A 22,061-nucleotide genomic window follows, 5' to 3' on the forward strand; every position below is an offset into this window, starting at 1 on the left:
GAGGGGTCACTTTATGCACAGATAGAACAGCAATACAAACAACATTAGTGCTCGAGTCAATATCACCTCAAGCAAAGAGTGCATTTTTAAGTAGGAGTCAAGATCAGAGTTACGCTACCCAGCGAGTTCAACAAGGCTGCAGATGAAGGATATTAAAGATGTTGATATAGTAGTAGAGAAAAACATGCAGATTCAGATCTGATAGAAATTAATAACCTTTTCATGGATCTTGTTCAACCAAGATATAGTGTTTTTTTAATTATCCTTTTTTAATCATCTTAAAGTACAACAAATTAACCTTGGGTAATACTGGACTGTTTTTTCCTGACATTTTATAGGGATATGCAACCAGTTTGGGTTTGTTCTTGTCACCCTTCCTGGTTTTCAGTCGGCACTCATAACATCAAGGACTCCACTTCCCAGAATCCCTCTGTTAGTCATGAGACTCTTCCAGCCAATCACAAACCACCCAGCAGATCACAGTCACCTGAATACTAATCATTTCCACCTGTTTTGCCCTGTATATATACCAGTATGTTTGAACCACATCCTTGTGAAGTTTTGCCATTGTTCAGTCAGTGCATACCAAGCTGTTTACTTTTCCTGATTGTTATTCCGATTTTTACCTCGCCTTGTTTCCTCTGGTTTCTGATTTGCACTCCTGTTTTTGGCTTTGTTGTTTGTATAATTCTTCTATGTTTACGACCCTCGCCTGTTTTAAAATTCGGTTTTTGCCTACCCCTGTGTGTTGTATTTGGCTCTTCTGGTTATTGACCTGGTCTGGTGTTAACCCTGTTCATCTCTTTTCAAATAAACCCTCTGGGTTCATTTGTATCTCTGCGTCTCTGACTTGCAAACCCTGTGTTACAGACTACTTCACCAACGTGCAGAAAGTGGATATTAAGGAGATCATAACAGCCATAAGTAACCAGGGTGCTATTTTAAACCAACACAATCAACTGTTTGAGTCTCTTACTCACTCTGTTGGCTCCCTCACACAACAGCAGAGTGAGCAACAATGACAGCTAGCTTCTATAGCGAATAGCTTAAAGGAGATCACCTCTCAGCTGCAGAACATGAGTACTAGTGACTAGTGAAACTAACCTTAGCCCAGTTGTTTCTCAGTCTACTCTGGCTGGTGTTTTCCCTGTCAGTAAGCCTGATAAGTTTGACGGTTCACCAGACAAGTGTCATTGGATTTTTGCTTCTGTGTTCAATTTTTTCTTAGTAACTTGGCTCCCAGTTCAGACGCCACTTGTATTTCATTCTTGATTTCACGTCATACTGGTTGAGCATTAGAATGGGCCACTGCAATTTGGCCACTAGCTCAATATTTAATTTAATTTAAATCCATTTTTGATCATCCTCATGAGGGACGTTCTCAGGGGGAATTACTAGTGAAACTGCACCAACCGCCACTGCTCCATCACTGATTATGCTTTACAATTTTGCACATTAGCTGCAGGCAGTGGATGGAATCACTTATCATCACGTTTCGCAATGGACTTAACTCTGACATCAGAGATGGCCTGCAAAGATGACGGTCCTTCTCTAGAAGCACTAATATCTTTAGCTATTCGTTTAGATCAACTTAGATCAACTAGAAATACATCATGCCCTACTGCTGCCACTCACCACAGAGGGAGTTCCACCACACATGTCTCACCATCCAGCGTCTCAAGCCAGGATCCAGTTCATGTTGAGCCCATGCAGTGCAATTCCACCCGTCTGTCACAGAAGGAGCAGCTTAGAAGGATAAACCAAGGCCTGTGCATGTATTGTAGTGTTGCTGGCTGTGACTGTCAGGTGCGTTCACATAGACCTCGGGTACTGACCCCTGGAAAGTGTGTGGAGTGTTCTCCATGTGCTAATGTGGTGAGTGTTCCCACAAAGAGGTTGGTTACGAAGTCATTTCAACTGCCTGTGACTTTGTGCTGCCTTAATTCTGTTCATGTCTTTTCGGCCCTAATTAACTCTGGTGCAGAGGGAAACGTCATTCACAAGACACTGGTAGAGCAGCTCCAGCTTCCTGTAGGCACTCTCCAAACATCTCTTCGGTTGTCAGCAGTGGATGGAGACCCAGATGAAGGTGTCATTGATACACTCACTAAACCGGTCATCATGTATACCTGTGCTCTTCACAGGGAAGAGATCAATTTTTTGTTTTGAACACCTCTGCATATTCAGTGATCCTAGGTTTACCCTGGCTGCACAAACATAATCCAAACATTTCCTGGTCTGAACGAGAAATTTGTGGCTGGTCCCCCGTTTGTCATGAACAATGTCTTGCGCTTCCCTTATTAACATTGATCGAAAGGCCAAATTCTGACCAACCTTTGAAAATTCTCAATGAGTACGAGACCTTGAAAGATGCTTTTAGTAAGAACAAGGCTTCTGAATGTCCTCCACGACATGAATATGACTATTCTATTGACCTCATTGAAGGTGCTAGTTCCCCTAAAGCTAATTTACCCTCTTACTCAGGAGGAAGAAAGAGCTATGGAAGAGTATATAGAGGAGGCTTTGGCTCAGGGCTACATCCATCCTTCTACTTCACCTGCAGCTGCTGAGTTCTTTATATCGAGGGCTTAATCAAATTACCAAGGGCTATCCATATCCTTTGCCACTAGTTCCAGTAGCTTTGGAACAACTTAAAGGAGCCACTGTTTTTTCTAAATTAGATCTACATAGTGCATATGATCTTGTCAGGATTAAAAAGGGTGACGAATGGAAGACCACATTCATCACTACCAGGGGGCATTATGAATAATTAGTAATGTTCTTTGGCCTTTCTAATGCCCCTTCCATCTTCCAGGCATTTACTAATGACGTACTGAGAGACACGTTAGGCAAATTTGTCATCGCTTATATCGATGATATCTTGATTTACTCCCCAGACCTTTCCACACACATTAGTTATGTCCGTCAAGTCTTGGCCCAGTTACTTGAGAATCACTTGTATGTAAAATGTGAAAAATGTGAGTTCCATTTACAGACTGCTTCCTTTCTGGGATATATAATCAGTTCTGAGGAAGTCATCATGGATGACTCTAAAGTTGATGCAGTCTTAAATTGGCCCACACCTACTTGTGTTAAAGGTTTACAGCATTTTCTCAGGTTCACAAACTTCAACCGTAGATTTATTCATAGATATAGCACTATTGCGGCACCACTAACAGTGCTTTTGAAGGGCAATGACAAACGACTAATCTGGAACCCCCAAGCTGAGAAAGCATTTGACCTGTTGAACTTTGCATTCACATCGGCTCCTGTTTTGAAACACCCTGACCCTACTCAGCCTTTTGTGGTTGAGGTAGATGCCTCCGATGTGGGAGTAGGATTAGTTCTTTCTCAGCGTGTGGATTCACCACCTTAATTACACCCTGTGGCTTTTTATTCTCATAAACCTACACCAACTTAACGTAACTATGGCATTTGAGATAGAGAACTGCTAACCAATGAAGCATTCGAAGAGTGGCGTCATTGGTTAGAGGGTGCTGCTCATCTTTTCCTCGTACTGTCATATCACAAGAACTTGGAATATCTCCGATCAGCTAAAAGACTTAATCTTCGTCAAGCATGCTGGTCAGTGCAAGGTTCCCAAGTCTCTTCCTGCAGGCATGCTCTCACCACTGCCCATTCCTGCACGACCCTGCTCACATATTGCAATAGACTTTGTTACTGATCTCCTCATGTCTGATGAATACACTACCGTTCTCACTGTTGTAGACTGCTTTTCCAGAGGGGTTGGATTTATTCCATTCAGTGGTATACCTACTGCTGAGGCTGTATTTCAACATGTTTTTTGTTTTTTCTGCGTCCCCGAAGTCATTGCGTCCAATCAGCCTTTTTTGAAAGACTGGGTGTGACGGTTAATCTGACGTCTGGATACCACCCGCAATCCAATGGACAGTGCGGGAGAGTTAATCAGGAGCTGAACAAAATTCTGAGGCTGTATAGCCATGATAACCAATCAGACTGGGCTGATTACCTTGGGCTGAAAATGCACAAAACTCTTCATTAGTTCTACTCTGGTATCACTCCCTTTCAGTGCATTTATGGTTATCAGCTTCCCTTGTCTCCCTGGTCAGCTCTCCCCTCTGATGTTCATGCAGTCGATGACTGACTGGATGAAACATAGTGAACAGGTTTGAGAACAGACGCACCAGCAAATCGAGAGTGTGCTACGTCGTCAGAAACACCGGGCTGATCACCACTGTGGGGACACTCCTATCTACTCTCCAGGAGATCGAGTTTGGCTTTTGATCAGGGACTTCCGGTTCTCTGAGGGAAGTAAAAAATTATTCCCTGAATACATTGGTCCATTCAGAATATCTTAAACGAATTAATGAAGTTACTTCTCAGCTTGAGTTACCACGCCGATACAGGGTTTGTAATTCTTTCCATGTCTCCCTTCTGAAGCCTGTAGTTCCTGGTCCACTGGACGAGGCTTCGCCTGATCAGCCGCCCCTTCCGGTTGAGGTTGAGGCCTCCCCGGTCTACACATTCCTTTTTCTCAGTCGGAGACTTGTACCATCAAGGACTACACTTCCCAGAATCCTTCTGTCAGTCATGATACTCTTCCAGCCAGTCACAAACCACCCAGCAGATCACAGTCACCTGAATACTAATCATTTCCACCTGTTTTGCCCTGTATATATACCAGTACGTTTGAACCATGTCCTTGTGTAGTGTCGCCATTGTTCAGTCAGTGCATACCAAGCCATTTACTTTTCCTGATTGCTATTCCATGTTTCAACCTCGCTTTGTTTCCTCCAGTTTTTGATTCTCGCTCCTGTTTTTGGCTTTGTTATTTGTATTATTCTTCTATGGTTACGAACCTCGCCTGTTTTTGGATTCTGTTTTCACCTACCTCTACGTGTTGTATTTGGCTCTTCTGGTTATTTGTATCTCCACGTGTCTGACTTGCAAACCCATTGTTACACTTCTGAAAAACTTTCAATTATTAATTATTAACCAAACGCATATTACAATGTAGTTATCTCATTCCTCCAGAAACCCACCACAGTGTCAGTCTGTGTCAGCATAACCTCACCATTTCAGCATGCTGAGCTCAAAGCATGGCTAGATGGCTGTAGATAAAATGGATTGCTCATTAACTTCTTCTAAGGCTAAATCATGTGTATTCTTTCCACCAGACATCTTTTCCAGTTAGACTATCAAGTCAAGTCTTTGATCTTTCTGTTCCATTGGTTTGTGCTTTTAAAGCTGAAGGATCCAACTGCAGTCTGTGTTATCATAGAGCAGTATGAGGTTTGTATGTCTCCTACATATCACAGGGATAAAACGGTTTTCTGGGTGTGTGTGTGTGTGTGTGTGTGTGTGTGTTTCAGTTTTTGTTATCAGCCATGGTGTCCTGGATATTGGACTTGGAGCCTCCTCTTGGGTGGATAATTGAACTTGATGACCTCTCCTCTTTCCCTCTCAGACACAGGCACTCCTCATGTGAACCCAAGCTAAGCACTCTGAAAGCCAACCAGTCAATGCACTGTTGTGTTTTTGTGTGTGTGTGTGGGTGTACATGAATACGTGTGTATGCATCTGTAAAAGGCAAAGTGGAAATAGTCATGGAATTCCATACAGGTATATTGTGTAAAATTGCAACAAGGTTGTTTATTTGCCCACAAATAGTTCTTGTCTATGTTTTTCCCTCAAAAAAAACTATATAAAAATGAGATTTGTGAGAACCTTTTAAAGTTTTAAAGGGCCCAAATCATGGAAACTGAATTTGAACATACAATCCATATATGAAATTAAGCTACAAAAACAGACAATTTATCTTCATTGTTGTCACGATTGGCCCCCCCAGTCTTCCAAGTGCTTGTGTTTACCTCCCAGTCTTGTCCATGTGCTTTTTGTTTTGATTCTTCACTGTCGTGCCCCTTGTTTTGTGACTCTGCCTTTGATCGTTTCCATCTGTGTTTTCCACCTGTGTCCTGTTATCCCTTGATAGCCCTCTTGTATTTAAGCCCTGTGTTTTTCTTAGTTGGTGTTGGTCTTTGTATGGTTAGTGCTGAATTGTTTGATATGTATTCTCGTGTAGTGTGTTCACAGTCTGTGTTTATTTAAGTCATGTTGGTCCCTCCTGCTCTCCGTGTTGGCTCACTGACCCAGGACCGTATTGACCATGACCCTGGATTTGCCCCCAATAAATGTTGCTTTTCTCCGCATATGCGTCTGCCTCCTCATCGCTCCCCCTCACTGCAATTATGAAAACCAGTAATGTTACATTTATCAACCTATTCATTAACTTAATTATAAACTTGAGTAAGATCCCATTCTTAATCAATAGGGTTTAATGTGATGTCGGCCCACTCTTTGCTGCTACAACAGTTTCAGCTCTTCTGGTAAGGCTCCATAAGGTTTAGTAGTGTGTTTATGGGAATTTTTGACCATTCTTCCAGAAGTGCATTTGTGAGGTCAGACACTGATGTTGGGCGAGAAGGCCTGGCTTGCAGTCTCCACTCTAATTAATCCCAAAGGTGTTCTATTTAGTGATATTTTATTTATCTATTTAGGTCAGGACTCTGTGTGTGATTCACAAAGTGTGGTTCATCTGTGCAAAACTCAATACCAAACTGTTCATATGTGTAATAATAATAATTGTGTGCAAAAACTCATAGGTACAATAATTTTAACTGCTTTATACTAGATGATTCATATTTATTATTACAGTCAACGCCGCTTTACTATATTTAAGTACTTAAATCTTGTGTACTTATTGGAATTTTTCTCTTTATCTTTGTTTTAAATTATTAAAGTGTTTATTCTTTTACATAAATGGTTGCAACTGTAACAACTGCAATTTTCCTCTGGGATCAATAAAGGATTCTGATTCTGATTCTTACACACCAAACTCACTTATCCATGTCTTCATTTACCTTGCTTTGTGCACTGGTGTACAGTCATGTTGGAACAGGACAGGGTCCATCACCAAACTGTTCTCACAAAGTTGGGAGCATGAAATTTTGTCCAAAATCTCTTGGTCTGCTGAAACATTAAGATTTTCTTTCATTGGAACTAAGGGGCCGAGCCCAACTCCTGAAAAAACAACTCCACACCATAATCCCCCCTCCACCAAACTTTACACTTGGTACAATGCAGTCAGACAAGTATTGTTCTCCTGGAAACAGCCAAACCCAGACTCATCCATTGGATTGCCAGACAAAAAAAGCATGATTCGTCATTCCAGAGAACACTGCTCTAGGCAGCGTTTTACACCACTGCATTCAACGCTTTGCATTGCGCTTGGTGATGTAAGGCTTGGATGCAGCTGCTTGGCCATGGAAACCCCATTCCATGAAGCTTTCTATGCACTGTTCTAAAGGCAACATGAAGTTTCGGGGTCTGTAGTGATTTACTGTACAGAAGTTGGCGACCTCTGCGCACTATGCGCCTCAGCATCCGTCTGTCATTTTACGGGGCCTACTACTTCGTGGCTGAGTTGCTGTCGTTCCCAATCGCTTCCACTTTGTTATAGTACCACTGACAGTTGACTGTGGAATATTTAGTAGAGAGGAAATGTCACGACTGGAATTGTTGCACAGGTGACGTCCTATCACGGTATCACGCTGGTAGCGAGCTCATGAGAGCGACCCATTCTTTCACAAATGTTTGTAGAAGCTGTCTGCATGCCTAGGGGCTTGGTTTACACTTGTGGCCATGGAAGTGATTGGAACACGTGAATTCAATGATTTTGATGGGTGAGTGAATACTTTTGGAAATATAGTGTATATCAGTCTTAAAAGCACTGTAACAAAAACAGTTTTCTCTGTCAGATAAAGATTCTGGAAAACGGTCATGTAAAAATTAATTATGACTATTCTTGTACATGAAAGCACACAAACCTCTTAACCACTGCCATAAAGAACAAGCCACCAACTAAAAGTGGTTCCTCTAAGATCCTTTTTTACTACCTTTATTTTTAAAAGTATGCAGTATGTAGTCGAGGACAGTGTAGTTTTTTGGTACTTGTGGAAGTTAATTGTTTGAAATCATAGGTGCAGTTGTGTGGAATACAGAGGGGCTGAGTGAGTACTAATGTGCGGTGTGTGTGTGTGTGTGTGTGTGTGTGTGTGTGTGTGTGTGTGGGTGTGTAAGATGGAGAGAGAGAGTGAAAGAGAACAAGTGCCCTATGTACTCAGTGAACCTTGTGTGAGAGAGGCACAAAAGCTGCAAGGGTCAGACTCTAATGGTCATAACTACTCTCTGTGTGTGTGTGTGTGTGTGTGTGTGTGTGTGTGTGTGTGTGTGTGTTTGAGTTTTATTCAAACACATTTGGAAGAAGTCTGAGGTTAGCTTTCACCAGCTTTAAACTTGAGGTCTGTAACAAATAGCAACGGCAGCTTCTTATAACTATGAAAACGGCTTGTGTATAACTACTTGTTGCAGTTCTAGGAGGGTTTGGGTTAGCTAACCTTAACATTTACTAAACTCAAGTTGTCAGAAACACCCTTAAACGTCAGGGGTTCTCCACATCCCAAAATGCATACTGCCATGCTACATAGTGTGTAAAATTAATACACCACCTTTAGAATTGCTTTCACTATTGCAGTATGTAAAGTTCCAAAGTGTGTTGTTCGGGATGCAGGCTCACTGTCTAAGCTTAGCATTAGTATAGAGTGCCCAGACGTCCCCATTTTCCGTAAACAATGCTCATTTTTGGCAGCCTGTCTCTGCTACAGCTGTCGCCAGAAATGTCCCCGTGTTTAAATGTGAATTAAAAACACACCGGAAAGTCATAAAGCCTCAGTTATACTTTCGCAGCAAACTCTGCCCTTCAAATTCACTCTTTTTTGAAGTGCAAGTGGCATGGTCAGTCTAATGTTTCATTTACCTTAATCATTTACCTTTCTTTCTTAAGGGAATGCAGTGGCTCATTAGCCTTGCCATTATCTTGGGAAATCACAATATTCAACTTCATCACAAAAAAATCAAACTTTTATGTAATTTTAACATGTTCTCAGTTTTGTAGTTGGTGCCATGGTCTTATGGCCATATTAGGAACTCCGGATCTAAGCTCCATTTCTTTGTGGCCAGAATGAATAGCGTTTTTGGAAAATTACCTCTATCACACCCTGTGTTAAATACAAATGTTCAGAACCGAATACATTTTGTCATGTGAACATTCTTCTCTTGAATACCACTGGATCCACTGAATTACAAGGTTGTTAAAGAGTTGAAATATGAATATTGCTAATGTGACCTAAAGCTACTGCGCACTGAATTCACGCCATTAGACTGGCAGCCTCCTTAAGCCGGTTTTGGCAGTGAACATTTCCATGTTCAGACCGAGGACAGATGAAAAGAAGTCTGAGCAAAATCACCAGGTTTAACTTTAGTTCTCTTTTCTTCATCTGATGCTCACTGAAACACGATAGTTCTCTCCTTTTAGCTTGATTTGAGAAGATCTACAAAGGTACTTGCACTCTGGCTAATCCAGTACAGACTCATCTTAATATCACTGTTGACCGCTGATAAACAGATTTAGGCTCTCAGAATATCTTGTTAATTATTTTAAGGCAAGTAACATTTTACTGAGGGCATTTTCTAAGGACATTAGCCAGCTTTTTGTTCGACTTTGACTTTAAATGGTGCAACAGTCATGTCCTGGACTGCTGAGCCAATTAAGGTGGAACGGGAAAATTTGAACAAGCAGCTGGTGAGAAAGAAGCTGAATTCAGCTTCATGGAGTCTTGAAAGGCATGACATGAGGAAGTTTCTCTATTTCTGCTTAACAGCTGAGTGACATTAACTTATTTTGCTGAACCAACAGGTCAGTATTTTGTCTAGTTTGCTAATGTTTGTGATAACTAGTCACAGCTGCTGCACCATTTAAGGTGGAATGGGAACATGAGATAGAGGCGATTTTCAGGAAACACAATTTATTCTGGCCACATAGAAATGGACCTTAGACCCGGAGTTCCTAATATAGGCAGAACGAGGACTACAGAATGACGTACTACTATAGTGGTCTATAGAGAATAGGATTGTGACGTCAGTGAGCAACGCAAATCACTGTGGGATTTTAGGACACGGTAGCTAGCTAAATACGGTAGAGACACAGTAAAGTTAGTGAGGTGCATTTGCGGTGGTATTTGTGTTGTCTTACATTTCAAACATGGCGAAATGGTGAATGCTTGCTGCATGATCGTTCTCACGACCGGTGTGGAAAAAGTTTCGCAAATGGAGTGTGTTTTTTCATCTTTCCAGCTTTTCCAGTAAGCAAAACAGTGGAACTTAGGTCGAGCTCTTCTGCCATCTGGTCCATATCACCACCTCCATGAACAATTCTGCTTTGGCATGTTTCTTGAGAATGCAGCAGTTCACACCAAACCACCCTAAAGTACATATAAAACAGATAAAAGAAATAAAGTGGCCGTGTAACTTTCAAGTTTTTACATGTGTAAGTGCTGACACCACAAACTAAATGGGAAAACACATCTGTAAATGTTACTGGCGGTAGCTCGTTAAGATCATCCCTCCACTCTGTGTTCGGATCAAGCCCCTTAATTTACTTTATTTTCTCAAAATAGTGCTCCTTGTTCAGCTTCTCCTGGTAAGGACACTTGCACTTGATCTCACATGGTCCACTTGTGATTTTCTCTGTTGAATTGTGTTTTAAGACACACATCCTAAAATATAGCGACCACTACCCAGAATGTAGTTATTGCGCCATAACGTAGTTGCCCGTTCTATATTCGTCATCTTCTTGTTTGAATGCCTATTTCAGAAATAATAAAATATGCTTAGTTTTGTCATAAGTCTCTTCCAAATTGTTCTAAGCAGCTATTCAGCTGCGTGACAGATTCATAGTAGCAAACGTGTAACTCCCAATGTCAAACTCACTTCTACACCCTTGGTATAAACTGTATTGTATTTTCTTGAAACAAGACACAGACTATTCAAGCAGACAAAAGTGATTTGATCAGATGGATAATATTCTTGATAGGAACTTCTTGTTTTGCTAATTTAAAGGCTTTAGTTTGACTTTCATTTCTGTCAGAAATCAATCAGAAGATACCTTGATGTAACTTTGATATCAGAACTGACAAACGATGATTGATTCATTATTTGATTTAATAAAGCCATCAAGACAAAAACAGACAGGCTGTTGTTGTTAATTACATTTTCATGATATTTCATTATGCAGGCACTGGGTGAATTTATTTAGAATGAGGAAATCAGAGAATTCAGCATGTGCCCTGGTTGGATTAATGTAGGGTAGGCATGGGTTGGATTCACTCTGGGTGGGCATGGGTTGGATTCACTCCGAGTGGGCATGGGTTGGATTCACTCTTGGTGGGCATAGATTAGATTATTTGAGATTGGCATTGGTTGCATTAATTCTGAGTGGGCATTGAATGCAAAGAACCTTTCAGTCCATGCCACATTTGTATGTGTAAGTAGAGGAGGAGGTATTTTATTATGTTTTGATTTTGGTGGAGTGATTTTTCTAAAAAGTTTCCTTTTGTGGAAAGAAATACCCTTTTTATATTTTTCCAGTAATTGTGCTAGAGATAATGCTCAGATTTTTTAGGACTCTGAAGCTTTCCTAAGGACTGGTCTTTGCTTTGATATGACATGGTGTTGAGTACAGCCCTGCTTCCTGTGCAGGACTTTAGCTTATGAGATGGTGAGAGGCCTGTTAAATGATGTGAGACTGACATAGTGCAGATGTACAGTAACCAAAATTGTGAGATTACTTTTCCCTGGCACTAATAAGTAAAATGGTCTCATTATGGTTTGAGAGACGTAATAATTTGGAATGGAGTATTTTTTGAGTAACTACCCCACTACATGTCAGTGATGTGTCAGCTTCTGTTATAACCAACGTTTTTGTTCTTGGATGAGATGTGTGACCTTATGTGAACTGATCATTTTCCCTGTGGGGTATGTTTGCATATTGCTCGAAACTCTCAAATAAAAATACATATACTGCTACAGACTTTACAATAGTAATATTGAACCTACAAGTATGAGGATTGTCATATTCTGACAACTGTATCCTCTGCACTTTTAAAATGGCTGTTTTGCCCCTGCGTTAACAGCAGAGAAAGAGCCAGTTATAGGATTTACTTGTGTGTGTGTGTGTGTGTTTGTGAGGGGTAGAGTAAACGACATGAGAGAGAGAGAGTGCATGTTAGAACTGCCTGTGGGTTATGAAGGTTTGTGCAGCGGTGTCTATGGGGGGCAGCAGTCTGGGGGGTGGGTCAGAGTGGCCATCTGGATTGGATTGCCGACATTCTTTCAAAGTAGCGTGTGAGTAAAGGTCAGCAGGGTGGAAAGAGTTTATGGATAAGTGTGATTTCGAGCATGTGGATGATTGTGAATGTGTAGGATTTTGTTCTTTAAAATCTCAGAGTATATCCACACACAGAGGCAGCAGAATGTCCAGCTGTTCCCTATATATATATATATATAAATATAAATATAAATCGCAATACTATTGGGATTTTTGTTTTTGCATATATTGATCTCATATACCACTACTTTGGATGTGATTATGTCCCTGTGAGTTTTTGAACTCATAAAACTAGAGATGGCATGAAACCACCTTTTCTTTTCCAATATTAATAATGAAACTTTGGGTATCTTCAGACACTGATACCAATCACTGTAAAAACTTTTTCTGTAAAACCTGCTAAGCTTTTTAATTGAATCACTTCACTTAAGATGAGCATCTAAAAGTAAGCTATGATGCTTAAACTACTCAATTGCTCTGCTTCCCCAATGGTAGAACTACACAGCTAACAACATCACATCAGAAAATTGGATTGTATACATTTTTTTCTCTCTCTCATGTCTGGTCTGGCATTTTCTGCTGTTATCAGTCAAATACATATTGATGCAGATGTGCCATTTGCATTTAAAACTCTCGTATTAGACTGAAAAAAAATCCCATTATAATTTTAAATAGAAATTCAGCAGTGGTGTACTCTATTTCATATTATGTATTAGATTTAACATTAACATTTGCCAAACCTACATCAGTTTTTTCAGAAACTTTAAGGAATTATTATTTTAAAGTATGTACATAGTGGAAGTCGTTTTGTTTTCTGTGTTGTTTCTTGAGTCAAGCACTTTACTTGTCTTTTCTGTTGGGTCATTTTTTAGTACCAGTGATCCTAAGTGTATACTTGTCTTTGTCCTTCAGCAAACAAGTAATAGACATAATGTCTCATACCATGCAGAGTTATGGCAAGTGATTTTGGAAATACTTCATGTCACACCCATACAATTATATGTGTAATTAGTCCATCTGATGTAATGAATGACCAAAGTGTATGAAATAAACTTCCTGAAGTCAAAATTCTAGGAAGGATTGCTTCATACAAAATTGCCTACATGCAATTCCGTACTAATTCCGTACTAAATCAGTGTTGTTCTGATAACATCAGTTAATCTGAAAATAATACGAGTAAATCTAGACACAGTTCAAGTAAGTCAAATGTACAATGTCTCAATCAAATTTGTAATATGAAATAATTATATTTCAGGTTAATACTATTCTTATACTCAGTGGTTACAGCAAAAATGCCATCAATAGTTAGTGACATTTTGTAGAGCAAAATAATTAGACAGCAAAAGCAAAACATTAGACAGTTGTGCCTGGTGATTATGTCTGACACCAAATTTTTGAAGCATATGTTAAACTGAAGTACTGTGCCAAGACCTGCTTTGGTCCAGGAGCAATCAGATAACTTTTTTTTTTTTTTATTTCTGAGCTAGCAAATGGAGATATGAAGTTTCCTTTTTGTGTTGAAGTGGCTGTAACCGAACAACGTGCCTGTTTTTACAGTGAACTCAAACACATTCTGTGTGATGAGCCCAGCTGTCAACCATTGATACTTCATGATCACTCCCGTGGTGCTGGCAAAGATTAATCTGAAAGCCTCAGGAGCGACTGGCGTCATGATTTTTTACCTCTGGATGAGCGCACCACTTGCAGCAAAATGAAGCATTTCTCTTTTGCGCATACGGGTCAGTTTGGGAGCGTGATCTGTTCAGACTAATTTCACATACAGGTCACATTTAAAAGATAATGTGGACATCCAAAACAAAAAATTGGATTTGGTGAGAAAATCAGATTTGGGCCACTTTTACCTGCTGTGTGAATGTCGCCATAGTTGCACAAGCACACTCCACACACAACAACATGCCGATGACAGATAACAGAAAATCTGTCTCATTAATGTACATATGCATCATCTATAACAGGATCCCTGATTTACTCCCAGCATCTTCCTTAACAGCACATCATATTTTTTTTTAATATTATTTCATTTGAGCGGTTATATAGAACGGTTGAGAACCACCACTGTCAGTAAAATGCTTTAACTATAACTCTATATAGGCGGCACGGTGGCGTGGTGGGTAGTGCTGTTGCCTCACAGCAAGGAGGGCCTGGGTTTGATTCCCCGGCCGGGGTCCTCTCTGTGTGGAGTTTGCATGTTCTCCCCGTGTCTGCGTGGGTTTCCTCCGGGTTCTCCGGTTTCCTCCCACAGCCCAAAGACATGCAGTCAGGCCCATTGGACATGCTAAATTGCCCCTAGGTGTGAGTGTGTGAGTGACTGTCTGTGTCTGTCTGTCTGCCCTGCGATGGACTGGTGACCTGTCCAGGGTGTATCCTGCCTTTCGCCTGAAGACTGCTGGGATAGGCTCCAGCACCCCCCCCCCCGTGACCCTGACAGAGAAGCGGCTTAGAAAATGGATGGATATATATATATATATATATATATATATATATATATATATATTCACATGAATTCAATTCATGTTTACTTGTATAGCACTTTGTAAAAAAAAGTGGCAAGGAAAAACTCCTCCCTCAGACTGGAGGAAGAAACCTTATGAGTACCCAAGACTGACAAGGGGATACCCATCTTCCTCTGGTCAAAACAGTATTTACCACTTATATATATATATATATATATATATATATATATAATTCTAATCTAAAACTTTAAATAAAAAGTATGAAACTATATCGGCCTGTCGGCTTGTCACAGTCAAGAAGTTTTAGCCTTCGATTCATTGCACTTCAATAATTTCAGTAGCTTTTTTGGTGGATATCACCTCACAGCAAGGCCTGGGTTCAGTTCCCCAGATTTGAGACCCTCTCTGTGTAAAGTTTCCATGTTTTCCCCATGTCTGTGTGGGTTTCCTTCGGGTGGTTTGGTTTCCTCCCACAGTCCAAAGACATGGAGTCAGGCGAGTTGGAGATGCTAAATTGGCCCTAGGTGTGAATGTGTATGTCTGTGTTTCTGCTCTTTGCTAGACAGGTAACCTGTCCAGGGTGTTTCTTGCCTCCATCCAGTGACTGCTGTGATAGGCTCCAGCATGCCCTGTACCCCAGGAGGATGAGCAGCCTAGTATTTGTGTGGCCAAAGTGGTCAAATTGGTAATAAGTGTTACCAATAGATGTTAAGTATACTGAGTATTATCAAATTCTTAGCAGCTCCCAACTGGCAACTGATTTAGATTGAGCTTAAATAAACAAACATTACTGCCCTCTAATGGTTGTATAGCACCAGTCAGAGGTTAGTATGTTTGTTGTTCATGTGGTATTATAAGACTATGGAACCCTGGGACGGAGGTTACAAAAATAATTAATTTGAGCGTTTTGCAGTTCGTACACGTTAACACGTTTTCTTTATTCATGGCCACAGTTTCTTAAATCGTTCCCTCTTTTTTTTGTAAATGTGCGCACATTTTCTTTACTTTGTGGGTACTTTTTGTTTATTTATGATCACGATTTTCTAATTCGTTCTCTTGTTTTGTTTTAATAGTTGTCATGTTTCATTTTTAACAGAACGCATGTTGTTTATTTTTTTGATTCCTGTGCAAAATCAAGGTAGTAGATATAGGTTGTGATATGTGTCCTGTGGAGAAGTAACTAACAGCTCCCTGACATTGTCTGATGGATTTTGATGAGGTAGATTGATAAAATTATGGAGATGCTCATCAAGTCTGATTTTGATTTGGGGCATTACGAGGAAACTGCAGCTCTTCTTCACAGCAAACGACCCTCACATTCAGCAGTGCAGCTGCAGTTTGGTGGTGAAATGAAGGAAGACAACAAACTACAACCACAATCTTCACTAAACTGCACTTTCTAGTGATCATATTTAACAGACATACATACGCAGTGCAGCCGCCTAGCCCTGTTTCTCTCTCACTGCATCCTTGGTAAGCTGGTCTTTCTGTAACATTGGGGAGCGATAATGAGGCAGACGCATACGCTGAGAGAAGTGAGATTTATTAGAAGCAAATCCATAATCAGCATCAAAATAGTCCAGGGTCGGAGAGCCAATATGGATAGATTGGGGAACAGACAAAAAGAACCACAGGCTAAACACACAACGGAAATCAGAAGAAATAAGACCAAACAATATAATACATACAAAGACCAGCAACCTAACAGGCGAAAACACAGGGCTTTAATACAGGAACAGGTAACAAGACAGTTGGTTAACAAGAGGGTTTACAAGACACAGGTGAAAACAATCAAGGGCGAAGTCTAGAAAAAAGGGGGCAGGACCAGGAAGAAACAAAACAAGGAAGCAAAACATGGAGGAGTGGGAGAGGCCAATCGTGACAACACCTATTTCACATTCTACTTGTTGTGATGTGAACATATGGTTAGTAAAGCTCACTGTGGAAAATAATTGCGATCAGCTTAAAAAGTTTAAATCTGTATCGATACTGATTGCTAAATTTTTATATTAGTCATGTACGTAATGACAGCTCAAGTTTTCAAATCTGGTCCTCAAATCCAAATCTGAGATTTGGTTTTTGTAATCCCTGCTTGATCACTTTGTCATCACACTTGAGGGTGGGCTGTTATTTGAATGGTTTATGCAAAAAGCCTAGTATTTTTTTTCCATGATACATATGATTCAAATCATATGTTCATTCAATTACAGGCATACACTCAATGTAATTTCACAAATAGAGAGAGAAAATGGCGTTGTAGTTCCAACATTTTGTGATCGATTCAGTGAGTCATCGTAGCCCATATTGCTAATAATGAAAGAGAGTCCAAAATTTGTGGGTCAGCCATTGTATTAGTAATCTTTGTTTCCTTTCCCAGTAGGTTGGAGGCCCTGGGCCGCAGCTATGCTCTCCTTGGACGAGCCATTGGACCTGAAGCTGCCCCGGGGGCGTGCAAATGGGCGGGACAGGAGCTCCAGGTCACCACCCACTCTCACCCCATCTCCAGTACATGCTAAGAAGGCTGGGCAGCTGCGAATGGCTGATGATGGAACAGCTGTCATTGTTCCAGCCTCTCCTGCCTCCCCTCACACAGGTAAACTTTCACAGAGAAGTTCAGCCTTACATAAACTTGTCATTAGCCAGGTCTTTTCCAGTTGTCAAATGAAAATCAAACAAATAACTGAAAAGTTGCAATAAAATTAAGTGAATAATGCTAAGTTTGCATTATGTTTGAGTAAGAGTGTAAATTTCCTAATGAAATTTTCAGAAATTGCACCGAAAAATTAGCTGGCATGCACCTTATGATCTTTTATCAATAAAATCAGTTTTTTGTCTCTGATAAGAAATTTCTTGTTTTGTAGCTACAAAAAGTCATAGTACTTATCAAATGAATACACTTGAAAAGTCATATTTCTTTTTTTTCATATTTATTTGGCAAATGTATTTCCATCATATTTAATAATTTTTTTCTTTTAAATGTCCACCTTTAATGTGTGTATAAACACAGTTGTATGCACAGTTTGGTTAATTGATTTGAATTTTGCTTTTTCCATCAAGTCTTATTTATTCAATATGTCAGTATTTATTCAATATGTCAGCCTGTACCATCTGTATTGCACCAACAGAAGCTTTCTGCAATTAATTACTTGTGGTGTTTATACCAGCAAGAGTGAACAATTTGTATTTAACAGCAGATCAGGTTTTCATCATGAAGATATATTTGACTAGAGCAAAAGCAACAACATCCCTGTGTATTTGTGGGGGGTCCTGTGGGTGCTAAGGTTTCCTCCCAAAGGCATGCAGTCAAATGATTTAGAGATGCTAATTTGGCCCTCTCTGTAAGTGTTTGTGAAAGTGTATCTATGTGTGACTCAATAGTATAAGCAGCTTAGAAAATGTGTGTGCTTGTATTACAATATGCTGTCCAGTGTTATACGCAAAAGGTTGGGAGCACACGCGATCAACTGTCAGATGACTGAAACTAATTTAATAAACAACTAAAATCAGGTGTGCTCCTGCTTAATTGGAATAAAAGCCTGCGGTCAAATTAGCCTTTTGTGGATAATATAGAACACCTCTGCATTACTACACTATATTGCCAAAAGTGTTCGCTCATCTGCCCTCACATGCATATAAAATTGAGTGACTTCCCATTCTTAATCCATAGGGTGTATTATGATGTCGGCCCACAATTTTGACCATTCTTCCAGAAGCGCATGTGTGAGGTCAGACAGGACTCTGTGCAGGCCAGTTTTTCCACACCAAACTCGCTCATCCATGTCTTTATGGACTTTATTGACTGTGCTTTGTGCACAGTTGCGCAGTCATGTTAGAACAGGAAGGGGCCATCCCTGAACTGTTCCCACAAAATTGAGTGCATGAAATTGTCCAAAATCTGTTGGTCTGCTGAAGCGTTAAGTGTTAATTTCACTAGAACTAAGGGGCTGAGCCCAGCTCCTGAAAATCAACCCCACAACATAATCCTTCACCCCACCCCCAACCAAACTTTAGACTTAGCACAATGCAGTCAGACAAGTTCTCCTGGCAATTTCGTCCATTGGATTGCCAGACGGAGAAGCATGATTCGGCACTCCAGAGCTTTACACCACTGCATTCAACGCTTTGCATTGCGCTTGGTGATGTAAGGCTTGGATGCAGCTGCTCAGCCATGGAAACCCATTCCATGAAGCTCTCTATGCTGTTCTTGAGCTAATCTGAAGGCCACATGAAGTCTGGAGTTCTGTAGTGATTGTGCAGAAAGTTGGCGACCTCTGCGCACTATGCACCTCACCATCCGCTGACCCTGATCTGTCATTTTATGTGGCCTACCACTTCGTGGCCGAGTTGCTGTCGTTCCCAATCGCTTCCACTTTGTTATAATACCACTGACAGTTGACTGTGGAATATTTAGTAGTGAGGAAATTTTACGACTGGACTTGTTGCACAGGTTTATACACCTGTGGCCATGGAAGTGATTGGAACACCTGAATTCAGTGATTTGAATGGATGAGTGAATACTTTTGGCAATATAGTGTATGTATTGTTATGTTGTTTTAACAAGGAACCTCACCTCAAATTATTGAGCGACTTTACTAAAAGTGTTTTTTGTAAAGTAGGCCAATGTACTGTACAACGTTGTTTGTAATGTACTACATTGTTTGTAATGTAATGCATAGTTTTAGCATAGCTCTAATGTCAGTGTGATACATTGATATAGTGCATAAGTGGTACAGTGGTAAATTGTAATGGAAAGCCCTGAAAGTGTTGACCACTCAAATATGTGTCCTTGAAGGTATTCCCATGGTGCCCCAGGAGAAGCCTGAACCCCCCACGCCCCCCGCAGTGGACCTCAGCATGTCCCCTTCCTCACGCCACACTGTGTGCTCCACTGAGCTTACTAATGGAAATGGCTCTTCCCACATCTTTCCAGGAGTGAGTGGAACATGCCTTAAGTCCTAAAATGGAACTTCAATAAGCTGATGTTGCTAATGGCAAATAAAAACCTGTAGGGACCATTTATCATTATACAAATAAGATCATGCTGCCAGTCACTTTTACACAATCACATTCAGTCACCGTCAGTCACTTTTATGACAATCACATTAGCATATTTACACGAAGCTACAGAGCTGCATAAATCAGGTCTTGCTCTTTTAGAAAGATCTTTATATTGGTATCATAGGCCCTCGCTTAGGTTAAAGAATTGTGAAGAGGCATCATGGCTTAATGAGAAGCTCCATGCTCAAGCTTTGACTAAGACACTGTTTGGATTTTGCATGCAGGGAACATTAGGTACACAGGACTGCTCTTACCAGCCTCTCTACACATGAAACCATGACCACTGGCCTCAGTGACCCAGCCCAGCCCTCTGGGAGAGGAGGGGGACTGTTATTAAATACCCCCTGTGTCCTCTCATACAAGTGCTTCTCTCTCTTTCTTTGCCTCTCTCTTGCCCAGCTGATGGGATGCAGGGGTAAATCGGATTTACTGTGAGATATGTCCATGCAGACCTCACGCCGCCTAATTTAATTCTCTCCCAATTGAATTGAGGGCCTGCTGGCTGTGCTTATTCAGTGGTCTGAGCTGCACAACCTCGTGTGTCAGATATCCTCTTCAGCTCTCACCAGTCTCAGCATCCCTACTGCCACCCCTCAGATGATGGCTCATATGAGCTATAGAGGAGTCATCAGCATGTTATGAGATTTCTCACGTAGTTCAGCACACTCAGGCAGCCAGTGTTGTCGTTTAGTCGGAACCATTTCTGTTTTCCGTGTTCTGCCTTCTCTCCCTTAGTGTAACTGTTATTTGCTATGAATATTCAAATCTAGGACTATGTTTTTACTAGTTATCTGATTTACTTAATGTGTTAATGTCAAAATATGATCAAGATCAAATGTAATACCATGAAGTTACTTTTTAAGCCGATCAAATGTATGTAAAATCTGTCAAAGCCTAAAAAGAAGAGTGAAAGTGTTTTTGTGTGAATCACATAGAAGGACAATTATGTATGTAGGATATTTTTCAAGATAAAAATAATTAATTAGTATTATATGTCATTGGCCTTCCACCCAATGACTGCTGGGATAGGCTTCAGCACCACCGTCACACCCCGCCCCCCCGCGACCCTGAGGGAGAACCGGCTTAGAAAATGTGTGTGTGTGTGTGTGTGTGTGTGAGTGTGTGTATATGTCATTGCAACCAATCAGACTGGGTAGGACAGGGAAGTAGCTCTTAGCAGCACAGCTGGGAGGCATGTGTTATGAGCTTTAAAATGTAGAAACATGCTTACGAGAGCCTCATGTTGTGAGAATGATAAACACAATCTTATCTAGAATTGGCTTTTACCAGAAGTAATGGTGAGATAGAAACAAAAAAGATTTAAATATATCTTAAACTGCTTTTCTTTTAATATGTCTCTCTCGGACAGGACTCGGGTCATATCCGTTATGTCGAAGGAGGGGCTTCCTCTCAAGCCTTTCAGTTTTTTGTACCAATTGGTGGTGGGGGAGGGCTCCACCTACCATCCATGTTTATTGGCCAGCCCAAGGACAAGCGAGCCTCTCCTGATTTATCAGCAGATGAACAGCTGTCTTGTCGTTGGAGGAAGGTGAGAAATAGGAACTATAGTGGCATGAAAACATCTGTTAACCAAAATGCAGAAGTTACTTTCTATATTTAATCCTGTTTCTACTTATCTTCAGTTCATTTAATGTGTGTTGGAGGATTAAAAGCTTAGATTATTGGTGTCTTGGAGTCATGGAAGGTACAATTTACTGTTTTAGATGGTCTAAAATAAATAAATAAACTCATAAATACATTGATTAAAATATTTAGCTTAATTAGGTTTGCTAAACTGCAGAAAACACCAAAATGTGCAAGTGCTCCATACCACCCCAATTTTATATTAACACTTCACTTACTCTGGACATCTTTTGCAGTGTCATTTGCTTTTCGACACTTTACAAGACCTGGTGGACCATGTCAATGACTTCCATGTCAAGCCTGAAAAGGATTCTGGGTATTGTTGCCATTGGGAGGGCTGTGCACGCAAAGGGCGGGGCTTTAATGCAAGGTAAGAAGTGTCTTCTTTTTTCTTAGGGATCGTATATTTCACATATAAAACAATAAACGAGTTTCATGGCTAGACAACAATTTCTGTCTCTTTAGGTACAAGATGTTGATCCACATTCGCACGCACACCAACGAGAAGCCCCACCGTTGTCCTACTTGCAATAAGAGCTTCTCACGCCTGGAGAACCTCAAGATCCACAATCGTTCACACACAGGTCAGTATTGGAATATGTATACATTTCTTTTTTCCC

General features: G+C 40.6%; 1 protein-coding gene across 2 annotated transcripts in view; it reads left to right on the forward strand.

The window, feature by feature from the left end:
• glis2b (GLIS family zinc finger 2b) overlaps window positions 1-22,061 on the forward strand; it is a 45,296-nt gene that overhangs the window by 19,094 nt on the left and 4,141 nt on the right. The window contains exons 2-6 of one of the 2 annotated variants that reach the window (XM_037544540.1): window positions 17,117-17,332; window positions 19,532-19,671; window positions 21,167-21,346; window positions 21,678-21,811; window positions 21,907-22,025. In XM_037544540.1, the coding sequence (XP_037400437.1) occupies window positions 17,143-17,332; window positions 19,532-19,671; window positions 21,167-21,346; window positions 21,678-21,811; window positions 21,907-22,025 (763 nt within the window). In that variant the 5' untranslated portion in view covers window positions 17,117-17,142. The remainder of the gene's footprint in view (window positions 1-17,116; window positions 17,333-19,531; window positions 19,672-21,166; window positions 21,347-21,677; window positions 21,812-21,906; window positions 22,026-22,061) is intronic. The other variant, XM_037544541.1, reaches the window with a different exon arrangement.

This window comes from Pygocentrus nattereri, chromosome 14 (genome assembly GCF_015220715.1).
Source record: "Pygocentrus nattereri isolate fPygNat1 chromosome 14, fPygNat1.pri, whole genome shotgun sequence".
NCBI classification, from domain to species: Eukaryota; Metazoa; Chordata; class Actinopteri; order Characiformes; family Serrasalmidae; genus Pygocentrus; species Pygocentrus nattereri.